The 24,764-nt window shown below is 35.9% G+C and overlaps 1 protein-coding gene across 1 annotated transcript in view; it reads right to left on the bottom strand.

Moving 5' to 3' along the window:
* The window catches only part of CPLANE1 (ciliogenesis and planar polarity effector 1), a 130,693-nt gene that overhangs the window by 91,046 nt on the left and 14,883 nt on the right, over positions 1-24,764 (bottom strand). Inside the window, exons 9-19 of the mRNA XM_040630494.1 lie at positions 21,894-22,143; positions 21,565-21,720; positions 20,631-21,400; positions 19,654-19,862; positions 19,377-19,457; positions 16,306-16,470; positions 12,364-12,537; positions 7,240-7,468; positions 5,879-6,018; positions 2,133-2,350; positions 305-469 (exon numbers count right to left, since the gene is read on the bottom strand). Coding sequence (XP_040486428.1) covers positions 305-469; positions 2,133-2,350; positions 5,879-6,018; positions 7,240-7,468; positions 12,364-12,537; positions 16,306-16,470; positions 19,377-19,457; positions 19,654-19,862; positions 20,631-21,400; positions 21,565-21,720; positions 21,894-22,143 — 2,557 coding nt within the window. The remainder of the gene's footprint in view (positions 1-304; positions 470-2,132; positions 2,351-5,878; positions 6,019-7,239; positions 7,469-12,363; positions 12,538-16,305; positions 16,471-19,376; positions 19,458-19,653; positions 19,863-20,630; positions 21,401-21,564; positions 21,721-21,893; positions 22,144-24,764) is intronic.

Here is a 24,764-nt window from a genome sequence, read left to right as displayed (position 1 = left end):
AAAACAACAACATTTAAATATAATCAAAATCAAGGGCCAAATTAAAGATATTTGGGGCTAATAATATTTATTTCCACACTTCACAGAGACAGACAACAGGCCAGGTAAGGATGCAGCTATGGCTCAGCTGAAGTCAGTGTAGAAGGCGATGACAGCCTTGCTTATTATAAACAAACCTGAAATCTATGGATTTTAGGGTAGGATTCCTTGGGAAAATGTCATGATCCTAAGTATCTGTAAATATTAATATTAGTGTATTTAAATAGTTTAACAAAGCACATAAGTGACTAAGACATTTTCAGACCTTCTGCATAACTTTTCTCGCCCATCTCAACTGCAAGATGTACCACTGTGCCACAGGAAAAGAACACTGCGCTGCCCGGAAAAGCAAGAGGACCCGTTGAAGGATTCCAGACACCTTTTGGCGGTTCTCTTTCTCAGCTTTTAAAAGCAGATCTTCACCATCTTCCTGAAAATAAAACAACTGATTTTAGTAGCTAGTAATATGAAAATTTTAAGGGTTAAAGTGAAAATAAATATAGTGTTTCTCCAATGAAAATGTTCCTGGAGATTTATAAGGGAAATTTGGGGGATGGCCTCAGAGATTTCAACTATAGCTATTATCTAGTGTCAAGGAAATATTTCTCTCATCTCAAACAATGTAAAGGGCTAAATTAACCCTAAACCCAAGTCTTCCCCTCTAACAGTAAAGGCCTACCACTCCTGACTCCAATGGTACTAATGGACTGCCAAACAGAACTCTGCATTCTCCCTAGCCAACACTGAATCTCAGTACCCTGATGGAGAGAAATACTGAGGGAGAAATACTTCTGTTTTTCTTTCTCCCCTTCCCTCTCCCTCTGGACATGGACATAGTATCTTAGAAGCTGCTGGTGGCCATCCTGCTCCCACAAAGGGAGCCAGACTTAAGTTGAAGCTAACACCTTAGAAAACAAACTAGAGAGGAAGAGCTCAAATCTATGCTAACAGAACTGAGTTAGAAGTCTACCCTATTACTGGGCTTCTTAATTATGCCAGCCAATTTGGACCAAGTTTTCTATTATTTCCAACCCAAAGAGTTCTAATTGATATAGAGTGATATTTAGGAGAAACCCTACCATTGAGGATTATTTTAATAAAAAATAATAAAATGAATCACTACTAAGGATCATAACCACTCAAACTAATTATCAGTGTAGCATATTCCAAAAATACCTTAAATTCTATTCCTAATTTCTAAACCAATATACTGAAGACTCAGATGTGACAGAAAAGACGAATTACTAAGAAAAACAATGGGCTATATGTTCCTTCCACATATAACATATTACATTTGAAATAGCAATAAATGAAATATTTCAATCTATCGAAATATAACCTTTATATATAACAAATAAGGAGGAAAAAACCTCTTAAAAAAGAAAAAACCTAGAGAAGTTGCTAATACTAAAACAGTAAGTAGTAAAGAAACAATACCAGAATCACTTCAAAATATTAATCAGATGTTAAAATAATTTAAAAGTAAATAATTTGCATTAATACTTTAAATCTTAAACCGACTAATTGTCATGTCATAAGAGCAGAGTAAAAGTTTCTGAGAAGAACACCATATTGCTATTTATCACAGAATTATCAATTGAATATTGCAGGAGAAAAAAAATGGCCTATCAAATAAAAAAAAAATAACGTAAGTCTTTCAAAAGAGGCAGACAATGAGGTGAATAAAAGACTGAAATAATGTATGGCTTCTAAATTCTGACATTCATTATTTGTTACCCTAAACAAATGTCTTTTTCTAAAAAATCTGGATATAGAGAACTCTCTCTTGATTTTGTTTTATTATTGCAATAATTTTAACATTTATTCAATGCTTACTATGTGTAAAAGCTTTTACAGGATATCTCATTTAATCGTCACAATAATGCTCTTACAGGTACAATCATCATCTCCATTTTACAGGTAAGGTAACTTAAACAGTTTAGTACATTGCCTAAGATTATACAATTAATAAACAGGAAAGCTAGGATTTGGAAGTTTGTCTTCAGATCTTGCATTCTTAACTTGATAATTATTATCAAGTTGATTATTTTAATCAACTTTAAATTAATTAAAAGATTAAGCACTAAGCTTACTTCACTAAGAATAGCTGGCTGAGGACAATATAATGGAGGAGCTGGAAGATACAAGCCGACCGGCACCAAGCCCCACAGTCTCCTACTGAAGTCCTTGGCAGAGTTTACCAGAAGCTGAAATGTCTCTGACAGAATATCTGCATCGGCCATAACTGCTGCTTTCAGTACTTCTTGCACTGAACCAAATAGCAGATTTACGTCTTCTTCTTCAATGGGATCTACCAAACACAAAATTAGGTAAAACAGTTAAAATTTATATTATGCTGATCCTACTTTGTAGTATAATTTCCTACCTGAAAAAGCTGATCATCAAAAGTGAACATATTGGTTGACATGCAAAACAAGCCAACTTCTAGACAGAAATTTATTTTTTTTTAAAAGATTTTATTTATTTATTTTACAGAGAGAGACACAGCCAGCAAGAGAGAGAACACAAGCAGGGGGAGTGGGAGAGGAAGAAGCAGGCTCCCAGTGGAGCAGGGAGCCCGATGTGGGGCTCGATCCCAGAACCCTGGGACCACGCCCTGGGCCAAACGCAGATGCTTAACGACTGAGCCACCCAGGTGCCCCTAGACAGAAATTTAATAACTATTCTGCTACTTTACTTACTTATTTATTTACTTAATTTTAATTTTTTTTTTGAGAGAGAGACTGAGCATGGGGGGCGGTGAAGGAGGAAGGAAGAGAGAGATCTTAAGCAGGCTCCACACCCAGAGCAGAGCCCAATGCAGGGCTCAATCTCATGACCCTGAGATCATGACCTGAACTGAAACCTAGAGTCAAGTGCTTAACCAGCTAAGCCAGCCAGGTGCCCCCACCACAGTATTTTTTAAATAAAAGTTAGTAAAAATGACTTCTGTCATGCAACTAAAAAAAAAGCAAAAAGATACAAAACATTCCCACCAACAGTGTAAGAGGGTTCCCCTTTCTTCACATCCTCGCCAACATTTGTTGTTCCCTGTTAATTTTAGCCATTCTGACTGGTGTAAGGTGGTATCTCGTTGTGGTTTTGATTGATATTTCTCTGATGGTTAGTGATGTGGAGCATTTTTTCATGTGTCTGTTGGCCATCTCTATATCTTCTTTGGAGAAGTGTCTGTTCATGTCTTCTGCCTATTTTTTGACTGGATTATTTGTTTTTTGAGTGTTGAGTTTGAAACAAACTGAGGGTTGCGGAAAGGGAGGTGGGTGGGGGGGATGGGTAACTCGGTGATGGGCATTAAGGAGGGCACGTGATGGATGAGCACTGGGTGTTATACGCAACTAATGAATCATTGAACATTACATCAAAAACTAATGACGTATTATAAGTTGGCTAATTGAATTTAAATAAAATTTTTTTTTAAAAAACAGTCCTACAATCTAGCTTCAACTATATAAATATCTGCATAAATGTGGACATGCCCCAGAAGGTAAAATGCAAGGAGATGCAGGTGATAGAACTGGAGATTTGGGGACTTTTATATTATGAAATATCTAACGCATGCTTTAAGATATAGAATATAATATGAAAACACTCATGTATTGACTTTTCATCCTTGTCTGATATTAACATTGTTGATATATTTAATTAATATTTTTTAAAAATAAAACATTTCAGATACAGCTGAAATTTCTTATGTACCAATCACATTCCACTCACTCTCTCCAGAGATAGCTACTATCCACAATTTGGTATGGATATATTGGAATTCCTAATACACATATGTTGTGTCCTACACACCTAGAGAGTTCAAATTCATTTTCCACTTCACTAACCATCTGCAGAGTTTGTTTTTAAATCAGTTTATAAGGTATAATTTACATATACTAAAATGCATCCTTTTTAAGTATATAGTTCAATGAGTTTTGACAAATCTATACAGCGTGTAAGAATAATGCCATCACCCCCAAAAAAGCTCTCTTTCACCTTTCTGTTGGCAACCACTGGTCTGTTTCCTGTCCTTATACTGTTACTTTTTTTTTTTTTTAAGATTTATTTGAGAGAGAGAGAGAGGGAGAGGAAGAGCAAGAATGGGGGGAGGGGCAGAAGGAGAGAATCCTTCAAGCAGACTCCATGCTGATCACTGAACCTGATGCAGGACTTGATCCCACCACCCATGAGATCATGCCCTGAGCCAAAACCAAGAGTCAGATACTCAACCAATTGAGCCACCTGGGTGTCCCCCTTACAGTGTTACTTTTAACAAAATGTCACATAAATAGAATCAAACAATATGTAATCTTTGTTTCTGACTTCTTTCATTCCTCACAATGGTTCTGCAATTCATCCATGTTGTTGCATGTTATCAATAGTTTGACCCTCCTCAGTACTGATTATTCTATTTTGCAGATACACTGAAATTTGTTTGTCCATTCACAAGTTGACAGGCACTAGAGTTGTTTCAAGTTTTCAACTATTATGAAAAAGTTGCCATGGACATTTGTATACAGGTCTTTGGGTGGTTCTATGTTTTTATTATGCATAGGTAAATACGTAGGGGTGGAATACACTGAGTTTCTATTTCCTCTTTGTTTCTGACTCCTAGAAAGCTCCCCCACTTTCTATATATATTAGCCTTAAAATGTATATTTTTATATTTTATCTAGAATTTTATCTATATATTTCATCTATATGTTTATTTTATCTATATATTTTTATCTATATATTTTATCTATACATTTTATCATGGGAAAGTTTTTCTATATTTTATCTATGTATTTATTGCAGAAAAGTTTTGCAGATTATTTAAAACAACATATTTCCAGAACTGTAAGTTCAGACTGGGACTTTTTTAGTCCCTTTTTTCAAAACCAACTTTCATGCAGTTACATTATCCTTTCATTTATTCAAAAAAAATATTGACAAAGGCGCCTGGGTGGCTCGGTCGGTTGAGTGTCTGCCTCCAGCTCAGGTCATGATCCCAGGGTCCTGAGATCGAGCCCCGTGTTGGGGTCCCTGCTCAGTAGCAAGCCGCTTCCTCTCTCTCCTGCTGCTCTCTTGCTCTTGCTCTCTCGCTCTCTCTCAATAATTGAAATCTTTAAAAATAAATAAATAAAAATTTAATACTGGCAGAAATTATCAAAGAAAAGTTTTTAGTCAGATTTCCAAGTATTATGAGTTCTTTCTGGAAAGAGAAGTTATAATTAGTAAATTCTAAGAATCTAGAGTCAGAAGTCTCACTGCTTAATGGAGACATGCACTAATAAAACCAAAGGGTCCCACAGTAGTGATTAAATATACAACTTTAAATACCTGGCTTCATTACTTTTCATCTAAATTTCTCCATCTATAAAACAGACAAATTGTATAGGGCCCCTAGGTAAATCTATGAGATATATGTGATATTACATTATTTTTAATTTTGTAATACCACTCCAAAATTTTCAAATGAAAAAAACCAACTCTGTGATTTATGCACCCAGCAAGAGTTGAACTAAATACTTTTAAATACTCTCTTGTGTGTGTGATTCTATGAAATTCTACGACTATGACTACAAAAGAAAATAATCCAAATGTAGCAAAATACAACTAGTAAAAAGATATGTACAGAAAACCAGAGTATCATCCAGTTACTGACCATCGTTTTTTGAGCTGGCATAAGTTTTGGATACTCCCATGACTAAGAATAAATAGCAAACTTTTATCTTTGATAACCTTATTTCAAAGTTTAATATATTTGTGGATATTAACAAGCTTTTCAAAATATCATAAGGTTTATATTAATTAAGCTGATACATTGTCAGACTAAATGTAGGTAACACACCTGTAAATTGTTTGTATTTTGAGCCCATTTCATTTTTTGCTTCAAAAGAGGCTGGCCGACCTAAAAAACACTGCAATTTTTCCTGGAAAATCCATGCTGGAGTCAAATTTATTGGTAAATTCAGACTGTTTTTGTTGAACCTGAAATCACATCGAGGTAAGAGAAATGAATCCAATTTTTGAAAAAAGGAAACATTAACACACTAAGAACTAAACATGAGATTTTAAGAAATAGTGAAATTCACTTTATTTATTCATCCTCTATTTTAAAAATAAATAATTAGGAGAAAAAAAGAAATAATTGAAGAAATATTGCACTGAGGAGATTTTTAAGGCTCTCCATGATTATGATACTAATACATCTTCCCATCATTATTTTCCATTGCTACCCTACAGTGAACTCTATCCAAACTACACCAAACTTGTCTTTTGCCATATGCCTTTGCTCATGTTTGGAATGTTCTCCCTCCCTATAGCTACTCCATTTGTCAAGATCCTGCCTTCCCTTCAATGCCCATCTCAAATGGTATCTCCCACATAAAGTATTTCCTGTACTACTGCTCTCTCTCCACTGCACCACTGGCACTTTTCTTACCACACAATCTAAATCATAATAATGTTTTGTCCTAATATCTCCATTAAATTATAAATGCTTTAAACATGGAGATTATGTGCCATTTAAGTTTATATCCACTAAAATACTTGGCATAGAGCTTGGTACAGAAAGGTTACTTAATAAGTAAATATATGTTGAATTATTGAACTGAAAAATATCAAAGATACAGCGATACCATAATATTCAAAAGAGTTAAAATATAGATATTAGATTGATTAGCTTAAAATTCAAATCCTACATAAGACAGACAAACTCTCCCATTGATTAAAAGCCTTTTGAGGTATACAAGAATTGTCTGTACTATCTTTGAAACTTTTCTATATTTCTGAAATTATTTCAAGATAAAAAGTTAAAAATCGTAAAAAAAATTTTTAAAAAAGCCTTTTGAGGGCATTACTAACCAATGTGCTAAATAAAATTTCAGTTTTTTTTTTAATAAAATTTTTAACACAAGAAAGCTGCTGAGCTGTCCAACACAGTACCACTGCATTTAGCTATTTAAATTTAAATTAGGTTGAAAACTCAATTCCTTGGTCTTACTAGTCACATTTCAAGTGCTCAATAGCTACATGTGACTAATAGCTATCATACTGGACTGCACATATAGAACATTTCTAACACCAAAAAGTTTTTTTGGACAATGCTGGACTAAGGATTCCACAAAATATGTAAATGCCGGCAATGAGAGAAATAAAAAATAGATTAGTATACTATTTCTTAACCTAAATTTGCCTAAAAATACATACCTTATGAAATTGCTATCATGTTTACAGAACATTTGGAAGGCCACACCAATGGAAACAGATGTCTTCCAGTCTCCAAGTTTATGTGCCAACCACACAGCCTCTGGAACTAGGCCACCAATAAGTAACAATTCAAAGGCATATTCAACTGTCCACACATCAGAAAGATTCTGATCTCTTACAACACTGGCCACCTTAGAGTGTTGTAGAGGAATAAGTCGAAGGGACTGTTCTACAAGTAAATAAAAGAAAATGGATATTACAATTACATTTATCAGAACTCACTCCTCCTCACATAATTACATCTCTCTCTCTCTTTTTTTTAAGATTTCATTTTTAAGTAATCTACACCGAATGAGGGGCTGAAACTTACAAACCCAAGATCAAGAGTCACATGCTTCACTGACTGAGCCAGCCAGTAGCCCCTGTCTCTTTAATTAGTATTTTCTACACAAAATCACAACAAGAAAGATGGCTTAGGGGCGCCTGGGTGGCACAGCGGTTAAGCGTCTGCCTTCGGCTCAGGACGTGATCCCGGCGTTGTGGGATCGAGCCCCACATCAGGCTCCTCTGCTATGAGCCTGCTTCTTCCTCTCCCACTCCCCCTGCTTGTGTTCCCTCTCTCACTGGCTGTCTCTATCTCTGTCGAATAAAAAAAAAAAAGAAAGATGGCTTAACATAGGGGTGCCTGGATGGCTCAGCCAGTTAAGCATCTGACTTCGGCTCAGGTCATGATCTCAGGGTCCTGGGATCCAGCCCCACATGGAGCCCCACGGTGGGCTCCGCCCCTCAGCGGGGAGTCTGCCTCCCACATCTCTTTCTCTCTTCCCCTGCTTCTCCCCCCAGCTCATGCTCTCTTTCTCTCTCTCTCAAATAAATAAAATCTTTTTTAAAATGGCTTAAAGTAATACTTAACATACTCTAGGTTTGTTTCTTTTTAACACTGAAGAAAATGTCTCATTAGTGGGTCATGAAGTAAATGCCAGCATTCTTAAAAACCAAAACATAACAGAGTGGATACAGAAAAAGAAGAGACAGTACTGAGTACATTACATAAAACAAATATAAATACAATTTAATGAAACTTTATGTCAGATAATATAAACATACATATACACACTTAAATATACTGGGCCACAGTGTATACTTCATTACTGTGGGCTTCTCTGAAATATATCTCTATTTCTCCTACTAGAAATTTGGAGAGCAGAGATGCATTTTACATGACTTTGTATTCCTCATAGTGTCTTGCAATAAAAAAACTAATCTGACATGAAACTCAAGCATTAGGTGTTCAATATATTAGTGTTCATCAGAAAGTAGAAAAGAGTGATTTTCAAAACCCTGACTAAATGGACAAGATTTCAGTCTGGCCTGGGATCAAATACAAAGAGTCATATCCTTCTCCCTAGCCTTCCATACCTTTCCCTAATTAAAGTAACATGAATAAGCACCTTGGAAATACAATTTACTCAACGGCTATTTTTTAAAAAATACATATTGTTAAGATTCCCACTTACTTCCTCAAAATAAAACTGGCAAATGGTATACATGGGTTTCCGCTCCTTGAAACGATTAGTTTCTCACGTGACCTAGTCTCTGTCCATACCAAACACTAACACTTGAAGCTTTCTAACAAACATATTAGGATAGACACAAAAAATTGTCATTCACTTGAATGTTTGATTCTGCATAGGCAAAAAGCCTGGAGATTCACAAAATTTTTCCTACTTTTTTATTTACCGAGAGCAAGGTACCATACTATTAAAAGAACTTGAATGATTTAATTTTCTGAAAATTTTATTGCTTTCATACAGCAAACATCACACCAAATAAGCAACTCAAATCCTCAATACATTCTGTCACTAGTTCTGATTAAAGATTAACATAAAATCTATTCTAAGTCAAGCCTGGAGATAACCTTTTTCAAGATACTAGGAAACTAAAGAAACTAAAAGATACATATATCATGTTTCAGTATTTAAATTTTCAATAATCACAGTCTCAGGCTTAGGAAGAGATCGCAAAACTTTTTTTTTTTTTTTTTAATTTATTTGACAGAGATAGACACAGCGAGAGAGGGAACACAAGCAGGGGGAGTGGGAGAGGGAGAAGCAGGCTCCCAGCAGAGGAGCCTGATGTGGGGATCGATCCCAGAACCCAGAACGCTGGGATCACGCCCTGAGCCGAAGGCAGACGCTTAACGACTGAGCCACCCAGGCGCCCCAAGATCACAAAACTTTCTTTCCTAGCCTCTCCTCTCACTGGGAAGATATTTACACAAGGAATAAAAGCATATGTATTTGAGCTTTTATGAATGTTTATGAATATGTCCAAAACAATTAAATAATTCTATCACCTTTCTTTCTACAGTATGATCAATATCAATCTTCCCTAGGTATGCAAAGTAATCTGAAAAAATAAAGATCATGGCAAACAGCTAAAGTCCTATAAATAATGTAGGATAGGAAAGATAAGAAATTGAGACACATTTTCTAAGTCAGAATTTGACCTCTTTTTTTTTTTAGGTTTTTCAAAAAACACATGATTTTTTACTCCTCTTTAGTAAAATAATGTGGATTAAGGATACAATTTGTTGTCAGACACATTACTACCAAAAATATAAAATACAAGTGATAAATACCTCGGGATGTAACAAAAAAGAGAGCTTCAATATAAAACCACCGTAATGAAATAAATACAGTTGACCCCGAACAACATGGGTTTGAACTGTGCAGGTCTACTCATACACAATTTCTTTGGATAAACACAGTACAGTAATATAAATGTACTTTCCCTTATGATTTTCTTAACATTTTCTAGCTTACTTTATTGTAAGAATACAGTATATTATACATATACAAAATATATATTAACTGTTTATCTTACGGGCAAGGCATGTGGTCAACAGTAGGTTAACAACAGTTTACGTTTGGGGGAGTCAAAGTTATATGTGAATTTTTGACTGTGCAGGGGGTCAGCACGTCTAACTGCTGTGTTGTTCATGGGTCAACTGTAATATCAGATGTACAAGGAAATAAGTAATATGTATCTGAGAGGCTTAGAGGAAAGCATTCAAGTGAAAGGAGCACATGCTGTTAGGCAGAAAAGGCAGGGAACCCCAGCTGAATCTGAGTTAGGACATGGTAGTAAAGGACAATGGTGGATGGACAGGAGAGCAGACAGAGCCTGGTGGAAGCTGAGCACCTGTTTCTGTTCACACCAGCTCCCTAAGGGGAATGAAGCATGAGAGACTATGGACTCTGAGAAACAAACTGAGGGCTTCAGAGGGGAGGGGCGTGGGTGAATGGGATAGACTGGTGATGGGTAGTAAGGAGGGCACGTATTGCATGGTGCACTGGGTGTTATACGCAACTAATGAATCATAGAACTTTACATCAGAAACCAGGGATGTACTGTATGGTGACTAACATAATATAATAAAAAAACATTAAAAAAAAAAAAAAAGAAGCCATAATCAGGTCAGGACCAACTCTTCTTCCCAGGGAGGCAGGGACCTACTAGAAAAGAAACCATGAGATAAGTTCCCTTCTGATTCTAACTCACACACATGACTCTCTAGGGAGCAGAACCTCCTGAAGAACCCAGGTTAGAAGAGGGACTAGCACTACTGCTGAAGTGTTTAAGTGGGTGGGGCCAGTCCTCTGCTCCTACCCACACCCTGAGACAGTTACAGAAGACTCTGAACACAGTTCAAAATCCATGGTTCTGTGATTAAGTTTGCTGACCACTTGTTGCTACCTCTATCAAATTTTTAAAATATTTTATTTATCTGAGAGAGAAAGAGAGAGAGCACAAGCAAGGGGGGGCAGCAGGCAGAGGGAGAAGCAGGCCCCCTGCTCAGCAAGGAGCCCGATGCAGGGCTCCATCCCAGGATCCCTCGATCATGACCTGAGCTGAAGGCAGATGCTTAACAGACTCAGCCACCCAGACGCCCCCTCTATTAAACTTCTAATTACCTTACATCTTGTACTATTCTATGTATGTGTACATATTTATGTTACGTTACTTCCTGCTGNNNNAAGCCCACTGCACTTAAAGTGGAGATTCCTTCTCCTGGCTCACAATGTCTGGCCCCCATCTCTGACTTCACATCCTATCACTCTCCACCTTGTCCTCTATGCTCCAGCCACACCAGCCTTCCAGGTTTCCAAATGCACCAAGTTTGTTCTTGTTCTGGGGCTTTTGTGCAGGCTCACGTTAGAATGCTCTAAGTCCTCATGAGTCCATAGCTGCTCTTTCTTGTCATTAAGAGTTCATCCTAAATGTCCCCCGCCCTCAGAGAGCACTTTCCCAAATTCGCCATCTGAAATACCCACTCAGTCACAATGTGTTACTTTACTTCAATTCTCTGCATACCAATTACCACCACTTGATATATGTTGTTTATGTACTCATTTATTTGATTTTCTGTGTCAAGCTATTAGATGTAAACTCCATAAAAGAACAGGTATTTTATCTGTTTTGTTCATGGCAGTCAGAATAAGTCCATTTTATACATCAAAACAAAACAAAAACACTACAAATATCTTCATATTATTAATCTCATATGGTGCAAGTTAGTACACTTCTAGCACCTACAACACTGCTTGGCACGAAGCAGACACTCAACAAAATTAGTGGAATAAAATGAACATCATAGAAATCTGTGTACATGTTTCTCTCCATGAGGGCAGGCCAGTTCTCTCTGCACTAATCTGTGGTACATTTTAACATTAATAAAATGATGAAATAGAGCAAATAAATGATACAAAGAGAATTATAAAAGTAAATCACCCCAAAAAAATTAAATTCTAAATTAGCATACTCAAAATTTGTTAAATTTCCACATTTTTATATAAATGACAGTCCTTTTAGTTTAAAAATGGAAACTTTATAAAAAATGCCAATTTGTCTAAAATTTGTAATTAAAAATCCATACTCAACAAAAACAAACCCCAGCAATTACCCTTCTCAGATTTTATTCATTTACAGTCACTGAGGATCTATGGGTCACACACTAAGCCAGAACAGTATTACTTCCATAGAATAATGATCACTATATAAGCTGATTTTAAATACTATGTGAAAAAACAAAGTGAGAAAATTATTTGCATACTGTGTTACCTGTTTCAACATGGAGGGGAGGAAGAACATTCACACTGTGAGGTGGCAAAATGTAAAGCAGCTGATTGGTGAAATAGGCGGCCATGAAACGAGCCATGGACTGGATAACCCTCACTGCAGCCTCCGGACGAGCATTTCTAGTCATTCCAAACTCACAGTGGGACTTCTCAGGAACTAAAGAATACAGCAAATGACCAAAGGAGATTCTGATCAAACTATCAAAAAGTAGTAATATTTAAAGTTCCCAACATTATACAAGAAGAAAATTATAATTACGAGTCTTTTCTGAGATGAGCACCCACGACCTGTATGACCTAACTTATAATAGTATCTATGCTTCTTGAGGATAACAGAACAAAAATAATTAGCTCACAATCATGAGCACATGCACTTAGGAACTACTATGACTTCAAGTTACCAGTTTTATTTTAAAACACGGAAGGATAGCTCTCTCACTCTCTCCGACAAATAAAATCTTTAAAAAAATTAAAAAATAAGAATAAAACATGGAAGGATACATACAAAACAATCCAGCATGATGGACTTGCAAGCTTAGATTTCATCATTTTCCCTTTTTCCTTCCCTTTCCAATTTTTTTTCTTTGATGAAAGGAGGCAGAGTTTACTACAAAAATAATCTGAAAAGCACTAGAACAGCAATTCTTTTTTTTTTTTTTTAAGATTTTATTTATTTATTTGAGAGAGAAAGTGAGTGAGAGAGAGAGCACAAGCACGGAGGGGGTAGAGGGAGAGGGAGAAGCAGACACCCCTGCTGAGCTGGGAGCCAATGCTCCATGCTCAAGCCCAGGACGCTGGGATCATGACCTAAGCCAAAGGCAGCCACTTAACCAACTGAGCCACCCAAGCGCCCCTACAACAGTGATTCTTAATGCTGTTTTCTGTACCATTAGATACCATTAGATCTGGGGATTAGGATACACTCCCATTAGTAAGAGTGGCTCACTATTATAAGATTCTTTGGGGAGGGAGGGACAAAAGGAAAATGTGGGGTGGAGGGAGAGAGTGGGTGGGGGAGTGGGAGTTACATCAGCATTTCCGTGGTGATTCTGATACATAAATTAGCAGGAGCAAACATGTCATCCCTATTTGAGAATCAAAACTCAGTAATATAAACTGCCATTCAGAAATCCGAAAATAGTTAAGCTAGTAGATATAGATAAATACTAAGTTAACATTAATTTTTATGAAATTTATGATCCTGAGGCACCTGGGTGGCTCAGTTGGTTAAGCATCCGACTCTTGATTTCAGCTCACGTCACCATCTCAGCGTTGTGAGATCAAGCCCCAAGTGGGCTTGCTCAGGGTATGGAGCCTGGCTGGGATTCTCTCTCTCCTCTCCTCCCCTCTCTCTCTCTCCCTCTCTAATTAATTAATTAAAAAATAAAATTTATGGCCCCAACAATAGCAAAATATTTTTCTTTCCCAGAAGTCACTTGATATATATATTCACAAGAATATTAAGTTCCATATTCATATGAACCACTTCTATCTTGTCACTGTATACCTCAGCACATTGCACTCCTCCTCTCACAGAACAGGCACTCAAGATTATTGCTAATAAGCTTCTTTTAATAAAAGGACTCTTGAGAAAATCTTATTAGCCTTCAAGCAGTATTCTTCATTTGGCCATTTAAAGTCTAGAAAAACCATACTATTTCTTCACATTAAACTTAAAAATACATGGGTACAAATCATTTTCTCCTTCATTAAACTTATTGTAGGAATTATACAAAGGCAAGATTTCTAGTACTTTTAATCATACAAAACTCATTACTGGAATCTCAGAAATAAGCTCCTTAAATGGGGAGCAACCTAATTCTAAAAGATGGTCAGAGTAAAAGTGTATCAATTCAGAAGTAAAAAAAATTGAAACAGTAATTCTGTATGTGGCACCCTAATGATGTTAATAATGGCAACCTTATGCAATAAAAATTAAATTATGACTATATACAAAGATTTAATAACGTAAGTATGCAGGAAAGAGATAACAGAACAGGCCTACTACTCGAAACACTTGCATATAATGTTGGCCCTTGGATGGCATCTGGGAACTTGGATTTGGGGAAGATTTCTACCACCTTAACTGATGAGAATGGCTTATGAGACCCGTTTGTACAAACAATGTGGTTTATGCTGAACACCTGTTTTTCTTCTGAGAGTGTAGAATTTTGGTATGGGCTAAGCAGAGGGGGTCTACACAACTAGCCAGCCACTAATTAAAAACCCTGGGCACTCAATCTCTAAATGAGCTTCCTTGGGGCACCTGGGTGGCTCAGTCAGTTAAGCGTCTGCCTTCGGCTCAAGTCATGAACCCTAGGATCCTGGGATCGTGCCCTGCATGGGGCTCCCTGATCATTCTTTCTCTCATCTCTCAAAGGAATAAATAATATCTTCAAAAAAAATGAGCTTCCTTGGTAAACAATATTCACATGTGTTGACACAACCTATTGCTAGAGGAATTAAATGTGTCCTGTGTGACTCCACTAGGAAAGGAGTCTTAGAAAATTATGCCTGGTTTCCTCTGGACTTCATCCCATGCACCTGTTCCTTTTGCTAATTTTGCTTTGTATCCCTTCATTGTAATAGATCATAGCCTTGAATACAATTATATACTGAGTCCTGTGAATCACTGAACATGGGGAGTAGTCTTTGGGACCTCCAATCTGGTAGGGATACACTTAACACATTCTAAACAATAGTCATTAAAAATTAAAACAAATATATTAATACAGGTTCAGCTTATTTTAAAAGTTACATCACGTAGTGACACCACTGAGAAACGATGAAGAATATCCAATCAGTTAAAAAGTCACATATAAAAATTTTTCACTCATACACAGCTAGCAAAGCTTTTTGGAGGGTAATCTGATACCAGTCTTAAAACCATGGATTCTCCTTTATCCAATAACCTCATCTGTAGAAATTTATCCTAAAGAAATTATTAGTAACGACCACAAAAATTTATGTACACTGCAGCACTATTTAAAATAGTAAATAGGTGGCAACAACTAAAATGTGCAAAAATGGGGGAAAGGCTTAATAGGTTTTCAAAAAAGAATATTATTTACATTGGAAAATATTCATCAAAATATTAAATTTTAAAAGATTACAAAAGAGAATACACAGCTCTAATATACATATATAAATGTGTACATACAAAAAAGCGACAGAATTATAAGTGATTTTTTTTCTTTATACTTTTTCATATTTTTCAAAATTATCTAAAACAAACATATTACTTCCATAATGAACACAAAAATTTTAAAAGACAAAAATCACAAAAAGTAAGAAATCTATAAACAGTGGCTGAAACAATAAAAACCTAAGTTGTCATGGACTCCAGCTAGAAAGTTCTGATACACTGGACATTTCAGACACATTCATATGCATAGCATATATCAAATGGTCTACTACCTTATAAACATTATAGGTATATTATGTGTTCATATATATCTTTCACTCTGGTTATTGCTTAATTTAAATATACCTCTTTTAACAAGGGCAATCCAGATACTCTGCAGCCTTTTAAATCAATTTTTAAAAAAATAGTTGAAATACCTCAGAAAGTGATTTTCATCACTTTACTAAACCACTTTAAGCAATAAAGAAAATATAGAGTAAGGAAAAATACTTGGATACCTGATATTATGTCTAGCAAATATGGCTGTGAGAAAACAATTCTGTCAATTGAGCAGGTAATTATTACTAAGCCCTGAGGATCCAAAGTTTTAAAAAGACAAAAACAAAACAAAACAAAAAAAAAACAAAAAACCCATGAGGCTTGCTATTGAGAAGCGGACAGGTCAAAATTCACTATAACATAATTTAGAGCAACCAACTTTTATGTATAAGCAATTTCATATCTAAATTTATGAACACAAATTAATGAGATTAAACATACTGATTGTTGAAATTTACATACCTGAACAATCCTCATTTTCTTTTACAGGTAGGCGAGAACACCTCAATATTTCTCTTACTAGCTGATCACACAATCCTTGAGCATCATTTAAATTATAGCTATAGAGGTAGCAGTATAAAAGAGAAAGATAATAGCGTATCTGAAGAAAACATGTTCTTCTTCCTCCTTAAACAAGAAAGAATTAAGCTTACATTAAAAACCTGTTAGAAAGGTAATGTTCCTTTTCTTTTTTTTTTTTTAAGTAATCTCTACACTGAATGTGGGGCCAAACTCACAACTCCAAAATCAAGAGTTAGATGCTCTTCCGACTGAGCCAGCCAGGCACCCCAGCAAGGTAATGTTCTTGATCTGGGTGCAAGGTAAACAGGAATGTTCAGTTTATGAAAGCTGTACACTCAGATTAGGTGAATTTTTCTGTATTTGTTTTATACTTCAAAAATAGGGTTTTTTTCTTAAAACAGGTCGGCAATACTTCGTTCTTTTTCATTTTAAGTTCTGAATGATTTATTATCTTTCATCAGGCCTTAGAACAACTAAGATTTTTATCCCAAGAAAGCTGCAAATCTTCATCATCTCAGCACTAAATTAACAACATTTATCTCAAGGACACATGGTATAAAACAGAAGGAAACATGGTAAAAAAGAAAATCCCACGAAACCATACATATGAGACTTCCCCCAGGAGAAGCACTATTCAATGAGATAGGAGCCCCTGACCACCGCATCTAAGAATCTGAAGGGTGTTTAGAACTGACGCCTTATCCATTCTTCCTGAGTAAAAGAATTCCAATTTTATTTGGGGTTAACAATGCACCCAGGGGCGTCTGGTTGGCTCAGTCAGTGGAACATGATACTCTTGATCTCAGGGTTGTAGGTTCAAGCACCACACTGGGTATAGATTACTTAAAAATAAAAAAATATTTAAAAAAATAAATAATGCACCCAGATCACAATTTCTCACTTAGATGTGGCCATGTGAAAAAATGACTGAGTTCTGGACCAAGAGATAACACTATGTAGAATTTCCAGAAAAGCTGCTCAAAGGGAGGTAACTCAGCTAGGAGGTGCACCCTTTCTTGCCCTTCCTGCTTCCCTCCTTCCTGCTGACTAGAATATGGATGTGATGGCTGGAGTTCCAGTACCCAATTTAGCTCATGTAATGGCCTTAAGATTGGAAGCAATGCACAAAGGATGACTAAGTAGAAAAACTAAAGGACATAGGTCCTTAATTAGACCACAGAAACACCAAATCAGCCCCAGATGTCAACTTCTGGTCTCCTTTTGTAAGAAAAAGAAATTTCTTTCTTGTTGAAACCACTATTACTTTCAGTCTTCATTATCAGAAGCCATTCCTAGTGGATACAGTTGGAAATGAAATTAAATGTAAAGGTCCATAATGGAATTCATTATGAAAACCTTTCTCCATCAGAACATCTCATCTCCTTGAATGCCACACTTCTTCATCCAGTTGGACAATCCCCAAACGTGAGAACTACATTAGACTTCCCTCTCCAGATCTACTCAGCCACAAGTCCAACTGATCAAACCTATTGTCTGTCAGGTATAACCTCTGCTCTCCAGTACTCTTGACATCGCTTTGATTCCTGCTTCCATGTGAAACCCACATATCTACGCCACATTCCTACGAACGACCCTCCACATTGTACCTCCACATCATTCCAAATGGCCTATATTCATTTGAAAAGTTATCTTTCCTACATAAAGTATCTAACTGATCCCAATCTCTTTGAGATAACATCTGAACCTCTTGGCATTGCATACAGTATGTTCCTTATCATCTATTCTCTACATACCTCTCACCTTAGCTCTCACCACCCTATCCCCAATACTGCACACATTTATCATATAATTTAGTCCTATCAAACAATTTCCAGTTTACCAAATTGCCATGGTTTCTCACACCTTTTTGCTTTTATAATGCTATCTCCTGCTTTTATAATGTGTTAAACAATTACCCCTATTTTAACTGGCTAATTTATATTCAATTTTAAATGTCAACTCCTCCAGGTTTTCCGCAGACTAATGCTTACACTCCACCCTCAGATTGTACAAAGTGGTCTTCTGCGCTTCCCCAGCATCTACCAAACAACATAACGAGAAAAACACTAGTTTTTTTTTAATGTAATCTCTCCTCCACACTGTGGGTAAAGTTATTTATTTCAGTTATTCCTAGTGCCTAATACATGAGGGACACGGCAGGTCCTTGATAAATACTGGTTAAAACAGGGGAATGGGGGCGCGTGGGTGGCTCAGTCGTTAAGCGTCTGCCTTCGACTCAGGTCATGATCCCAGCATTCTGCGATTGAGCCCCGCATCGAGCCCTGCATCGGGCTCCCTGCTCAGCGGAAAGCTTGCTTCTCCCTCTCCCAGGCCCCCTGCTTGTGTTCCCTCTCTCGATGCCTCTCTGTCAAATAAATAAATAAAATCTTAAAAAAAAACAAAAACAGGGGAATGAATGAAATATGCAAAGCAGTCAGAAAAAAAAACTTAATAATTGGCCAAACCTGACCATGTAGTAGTTACAGTTCTGGCTAGCTCCAAGGTCGCTAGCTGAGAACTTCTATCATCCTAGCCACACCCTCAATACCATAGCAGCTATCACCAGTTTCTAGAACCTACATTCCTCTAGTCTCATTAAAAATTCCATGAAGCCCATACTTAACCCAACAGTCTAACTCACAGGAAATCCTTAGCTCCATGTTTCTCTAAGTTTGTGGCAAATAGCCAAAAAAACAAAACATTATTTTTATTTAGAATCTAAATCTCATTTTTCCCCCATCAATCACAGCTCCCATCACTAACCAAAAAAAGGACAGAAGGAGCCTTATCTATAGATAACAGAAAAAATTCTTGGTGCTACAAATTCCAAGACTAAAAATAATTTTAAATAGGTGTTTCTGACAGTTAAGGTGCCTACCATTGTGTATTCTATTTGAGCATTAAGAAATTGTGAGCACTCAGAAACCTGGAATTATTTTTAAGCTCTACAGCATGCCAAAATACATTCCTACCAATATAATGGCGACTATTATTTTTTAACACTCTCCTACCTTTCTCTTGGGTTTCTTGTAGAGCTTTCTTCCACAGTTGAACAGATTTTTCATAGGATCCTAACAGGAAACACTCTTCACCTACAAAGTTTTTAACCAACAATCTGTCATGGTTAATGACATTACTTTATAAAAATTTACTTCATTTTAAAATTTAGTGGATATAGCTCAGCCAGAAACTATTTTGAAAAACAATCGCAACCAATTAATAAAAATCAAGGCCCAACTAACTATATTGCTTATTCACAGACTTAGAAAATGTTTATAAACTACTGACCATTGATAGATTTAAGTTCCGAGGCTTGGTTCAAGTGAATTCCAGCAGTCTGTAAGTTAGCCTGGATATGACATAACAGAGCCTTGACAGTAGATGCTTCCTGTGTCATCTTTTCAGTTAACTGTCTGTCACCTTCAGGAAGTCTTTGACTTAATTGTGTCTGATACCATAAAGTTTTTTTGTACAACACTCTCCAGAGAACAATCAATCTGCACACAAAATTAAGTGATCACCAAAACCAAATTTGACTAGGAATAAAAACAAGTACAGCCTCCTATTTAGCCTTATTATTTTTGCCTGTATTCTTCACTGATATAATAACATATATATAAACTGATCAGATTTAAATATAGCACAAAGCTCACTGATCAAAAAATGCATAATGCATTTTTTAAACCTTCATGGTTATTTTTCAAACCTTCATGGTTATTTTTCTATAGTGCTCACCTAAACCAAAATCATTCAGTAGTTGGGCATGTATCATGGCTGCCTAAGACTAATAAAATACATGTGTTGAATAAAATTTGGCATAAATCCTAAAATATTTTAAAATAATATAAAAATTTATTAATGCTGACTGGTAATGGATACGGGGTTTCTTTTGGGGATTATAAAAACATTCTGGAGGGGTGCCCGGGTGGCTCAGTCAGTTGGGCATCCAACTCTTAGTTTCTGTTCAGGTCATGGTCTCTGGGTCATGGGATCAAGCCCTGCGTCAGGCTCAGGGAGGAGTCTGCTTGGGATTCTTTCCCCTTTCCTCCTCCTCAGATAGAGGAATAAAATCTTAAAAAAAAAAAAAAAAGGGGGGGGCATTCTGGAATTAGTGCTAATAGTTCTACAACCTTGTGACTATACTAAAAATCACTGAATTTTATACTTTAAAATAGTGAATTTTACAGTATGGGAATTATATCTCAATTTTTCAAAAAGGAATACATCTATAATGTTGATGGTTCCCTAATATAAAGTACTTATACCTGCGTCCTGGTTGTTGAGCAAGATTTGCTACTTGAGGATGAATCTTGAAAGATGAGTTCCAAGACCAGTTTTCCTGAGAATCACTATCTTGAAACATTTGAAAAATGGGAACCACCAATTTCTCTTGGTCTGCTGTTCTACTTCCATCAATTGATGCTGAAATAACTTCAGGTTGGAGAATGTATATGCCATTTAAATTATCAGCTACCATTTTAAGTAAATGAAAACAAGCCAAAAGCTTCTCTGAAAATAACTGACCCTGTTGTTGCTGAGTCAGCAAAAGTTTTATAGTATTTGAGGTCAGCTTTACCAAATGTCCCACATCTTGTTTGTATCTCATATCCCAATACTGGATTGATAAACACTGATGAAAAAATTGAAAGATACAAAGTACCCATGCATTTTGTCTTGTGCTCTTGCTTAAAAAAAGATCTAGTTTGGGGAAAGGACATTTTATAAATTGAAGAATGTAGAAAAAATGAGTGATACAAACTACTGTGTAATTTAACATTACATTTTTTTCCATCACATTTTTTGAAATTCCTATAGCCCATGCTGCAAGGAGATTTTTCTGGACAGAATGCAGTTCCGTAATGGTTTTATCTGTCTCTTTGATATTATCCTTTGCATGTATTGTATCAAACATAGATGCAAATTCCAATCTTCCCTCCTTGACACTACTGAACAACGGATCATTTTTTTGGTTCCAAAGTGAGAATAAGTTGTCTGGAAAGTGTTTGCCTTCATTAGTTTCTTCTGCTTCAAAATCCTAAAACATGAGTGAAAAAAATACTTAATGCCATTTAATACCTTATAAGTAAAATCACTGGTGTTCTCAAATTTCTCCCCCTTTAACAAGAGAAAAACAGTATGTGTTTCTTGGAATAAAGTCAATATGTAACTGTTCAAAGTAAATAAAACACTGCTAAGTACCTGGGAATCTGCTGTTTTTTCATTTAACTTCATTGTTTCTTCTGCCTGTAAGAATCTGGGGACAATAGAATCAGCTAAACTTTGATTTCCTTGGTGTTTTAACAGGCTACATCTCAGGGAATCCAGTGATCGCAAGTTCAGCCCTTTGCCTTTTGGCTGTAGAAAATAAAAGATTTCCAAGAGTAAAATTTTATCTGTAATTCTATCACAAGCAGTTAAAAGTTCTATAGACAACTGTATACAATCCAAGGACATTACTGTCACTATGGTTTTAAATCTGAGAAAACTAAGAAGCCAACTTTTACCAATTATACCAAAAAGCACTATACCTTAGACAATATCATACTTTGGTATGTGTTCTCAAGCCTCTGGGTTGAATCAAGTAGAAGGGATCTCATGAGCACTGATGGAGACAGGTTATCAACAAATCGAAGGGTTGTGACCATGTATCCATCAGAAATAATGAGGTAGGGTAACCGTGAGTGTGCTTTTATAGAAAATCTCTGTCTCATAGGGTCACTATCAGAAGCTGATGAATCTACAGAATTATTTGAATCTTGAAATGTAAACTGCTGTGGTCTAGCAAACAAACACAAAATTAAAGAATTAGTAAGAGAAAAATCTTAAAGGAAACAATCCTATTATTCCAAAGAAAAGCAAAACAATTAAAAGCTACAAAATGATAAAAAAGACAGTTAAATATAGTAACATTAAATTGTATATATCTGTAAGGAAAAGATAAATGATTACATAATATGTAGGTTTGTATGTTTTTTAAATACTCCCGAATGGTGCCATTCGCTGTTTTGTTTTTAATTTAGTTTTATTCAAACTATTTCAGAGAATTAAGGCAGTTCATTTTTACTATTACAGAATTAAATAGTTAACCTTCCTTCTTACCATATATTTAAATATACTTATAAGAATATAATTATGAGTTATGAATATACTTGTTATTAAGTATGAGAAAAAAGGGGCGCCTGGGTAGCTCAGTTGGTTGAGTGTCCAACTCTTGGTTTCAGCTCAGGTCATGATCTCCGGGTTGTGGGATCGAGCCCTGAGTAGGGATCCATGCTGGGCGTGGAGCATGCTTAGGATTCTCTTTCCTGCTCCCTCTGCCCTTCCCTCTCTCAAAAGAAAGGAGGAGAAAGAAAAAAAAAAACTGAGAAAGACATTTGGGAAAGATGGCAGTGAGTAAAATTTACCAGCTTAAAATTAAATTTGACTGAGTTTCCACATAAATGTACGTATTTACTGTTACATTGGTATATGTTTGATTCTGATTACTTAATATCACTCTTATTAAGTTTGGGGCTTTAAAATAAGAGAACAAATAATCAAAGATATATTATAATCTCTTCCTGGTTAGGAAACTATTCAAATACAGATTTTTTTAGCTAAATGATCAACAACAGGACACTGGTTAATTACAAAATGTACACACCACAAAGAATCTATCGAACATTAAAAAACTACTTCATGGAAAGATGTATAATATAAACTGTTAAATCAAAAAAGCAAAACAGTATAATCTCCTCCAGTCCTGTCCATGTTGCTGCAAAAGTTGTGAAATTGTTCTTCCTGATGGCTGAGTAATATTCCATTGTATATATGGACCACATCTTCTTTTTTTTTTTTTAATTATNTTATTTGACAGAGAGAGACAGCCAGTGAGAGAGGGAACACAAGCGGGGGAAGTGGGAGAGGAAGAAGCAGGCTCCCAGCAGAGGAGCCTGATGCAAGGCTCGATCCCAGAACAGCGGGATCATGCCCTGAGCCGAAGGCAGATGCTTAATGACTGCACCACCCAGGTGCCCCTGGACCACATCTTTTTAATCCAGTCATCTGTCGAAGGGCATCTCAGCTCCTTCCACAATTCAGCTATTCTGGACAATGCTGCTATGAACATTGGGGTGCATATGGCCCTTCTCTTCACTACGTCTGTATCTTTGGGATAAATGAAATAAGTCAAGCAGAGAAAGACAATTATCATATGGTTTCACTCATTTATGGAACATATGAAATAGGAAGATCGGTAGGAGAAGGAAAGGAAGAATGAAGTGGGGGTAAACGTAAGGGGGAATGAACTGTGAGAGACTGTGGACTCTGGGAAACAAACTGAGGGCTTCAGAGGGGAGGAGGGTGGGGAACTGGGATAGGCCAGTGATGGGTATTAAGGAGGGCACATATTGCATGGTGCACTGGGTGTTATATGCAAATAATGAATCATGGAACATTGCATCAAAAACTGGGGATGTACTGTATGGTGACTAATATAACAAAAATTATAAAAAATGGGCAAAAAAAGCGCAAAATAGTGAACAGTATATATCAAAGAACTTTTGTTTTAAAAAAGAAACTAATATTGTTATTATAAATGCCATACATGTATTTTTTAATTTGGAGGACAACACACTAAAATGTTAATAATTGTTATTTGGGAGGAACAGGATTACAAGAGTGTTTCATTTTCTATACTATTTAGTTTTATAGCATTTGATTTTTTAGTTTATTTTTTAAATAATAAATATGTATTACTTTCATAACCAGAAAAAGTAATTCATTTTAAAAGGTCCTAAATTAATTTTAAAGAAGAATATCAGGAAATTCAAGTCAATTATGAAATAGACCATAAAAAATAAAGAAAAAATACTTTCACTGCAGGAAGTGACAAATTTTTCAATTAGAATTTTCTAATACTGAAAATTAAGCATCATTTTTTTGCTAAATATAATCAAGGACACACCACTCCTAAATTTCCTTTCTGTGAGGCAATGGCAATGGATTTGTTTCAAAGGACTTTTCCAATTTTTTTGTACTGTAAATACCTATGTATATAAGTCAGGTTATAGCTAATATCAACAACAATAACAACAAATATTTACTGAGCACTTACTTTATATCAGAACTGTGCTAAGCAATTTATTACTATTTATTATTTTACTTCATTCTCTCAACCCTAAGAGATAGAGTCATCTTCATTTCACAGTAAAAGAAACAGAGGCTTAAAGTATACCTTACCCAAAATCACACAACTATTAAGTAGAGGAACCAAGATTTGAATTTTCATCTGACTCCAAAGCCAAGCTGCTACCCCAACCCACAATTAAAAATTAAAATACAGCTAAATTCTAAAGTCTTCTATCCACTTCCCACAACTTTTTCCTTTTTTCCCTTTAGGGAAAAAAACAGATAAATCC

Source organism: Ursus maritimus, unplaced genomic scaffold (assembly GCF_017311325.1).
Source record: "Ursus maritimus isolate PB19 unplaced genomic scaffold, ASM1731132v1 scaffold_15, whole genome shotgun sequence".
Taxonomy (NCBI): domain Eukaryota; kingdom Metazoa; phylum Chordata; class Mammalia; order Carnivora; family Ursidae; genus Ursus; species Ursus maritimus.
The sequence above is the reverse complement of the archived record's forward strand: the minus strand, read 5'-3'. Positions and strand labels throughout refer to the sequence as shown.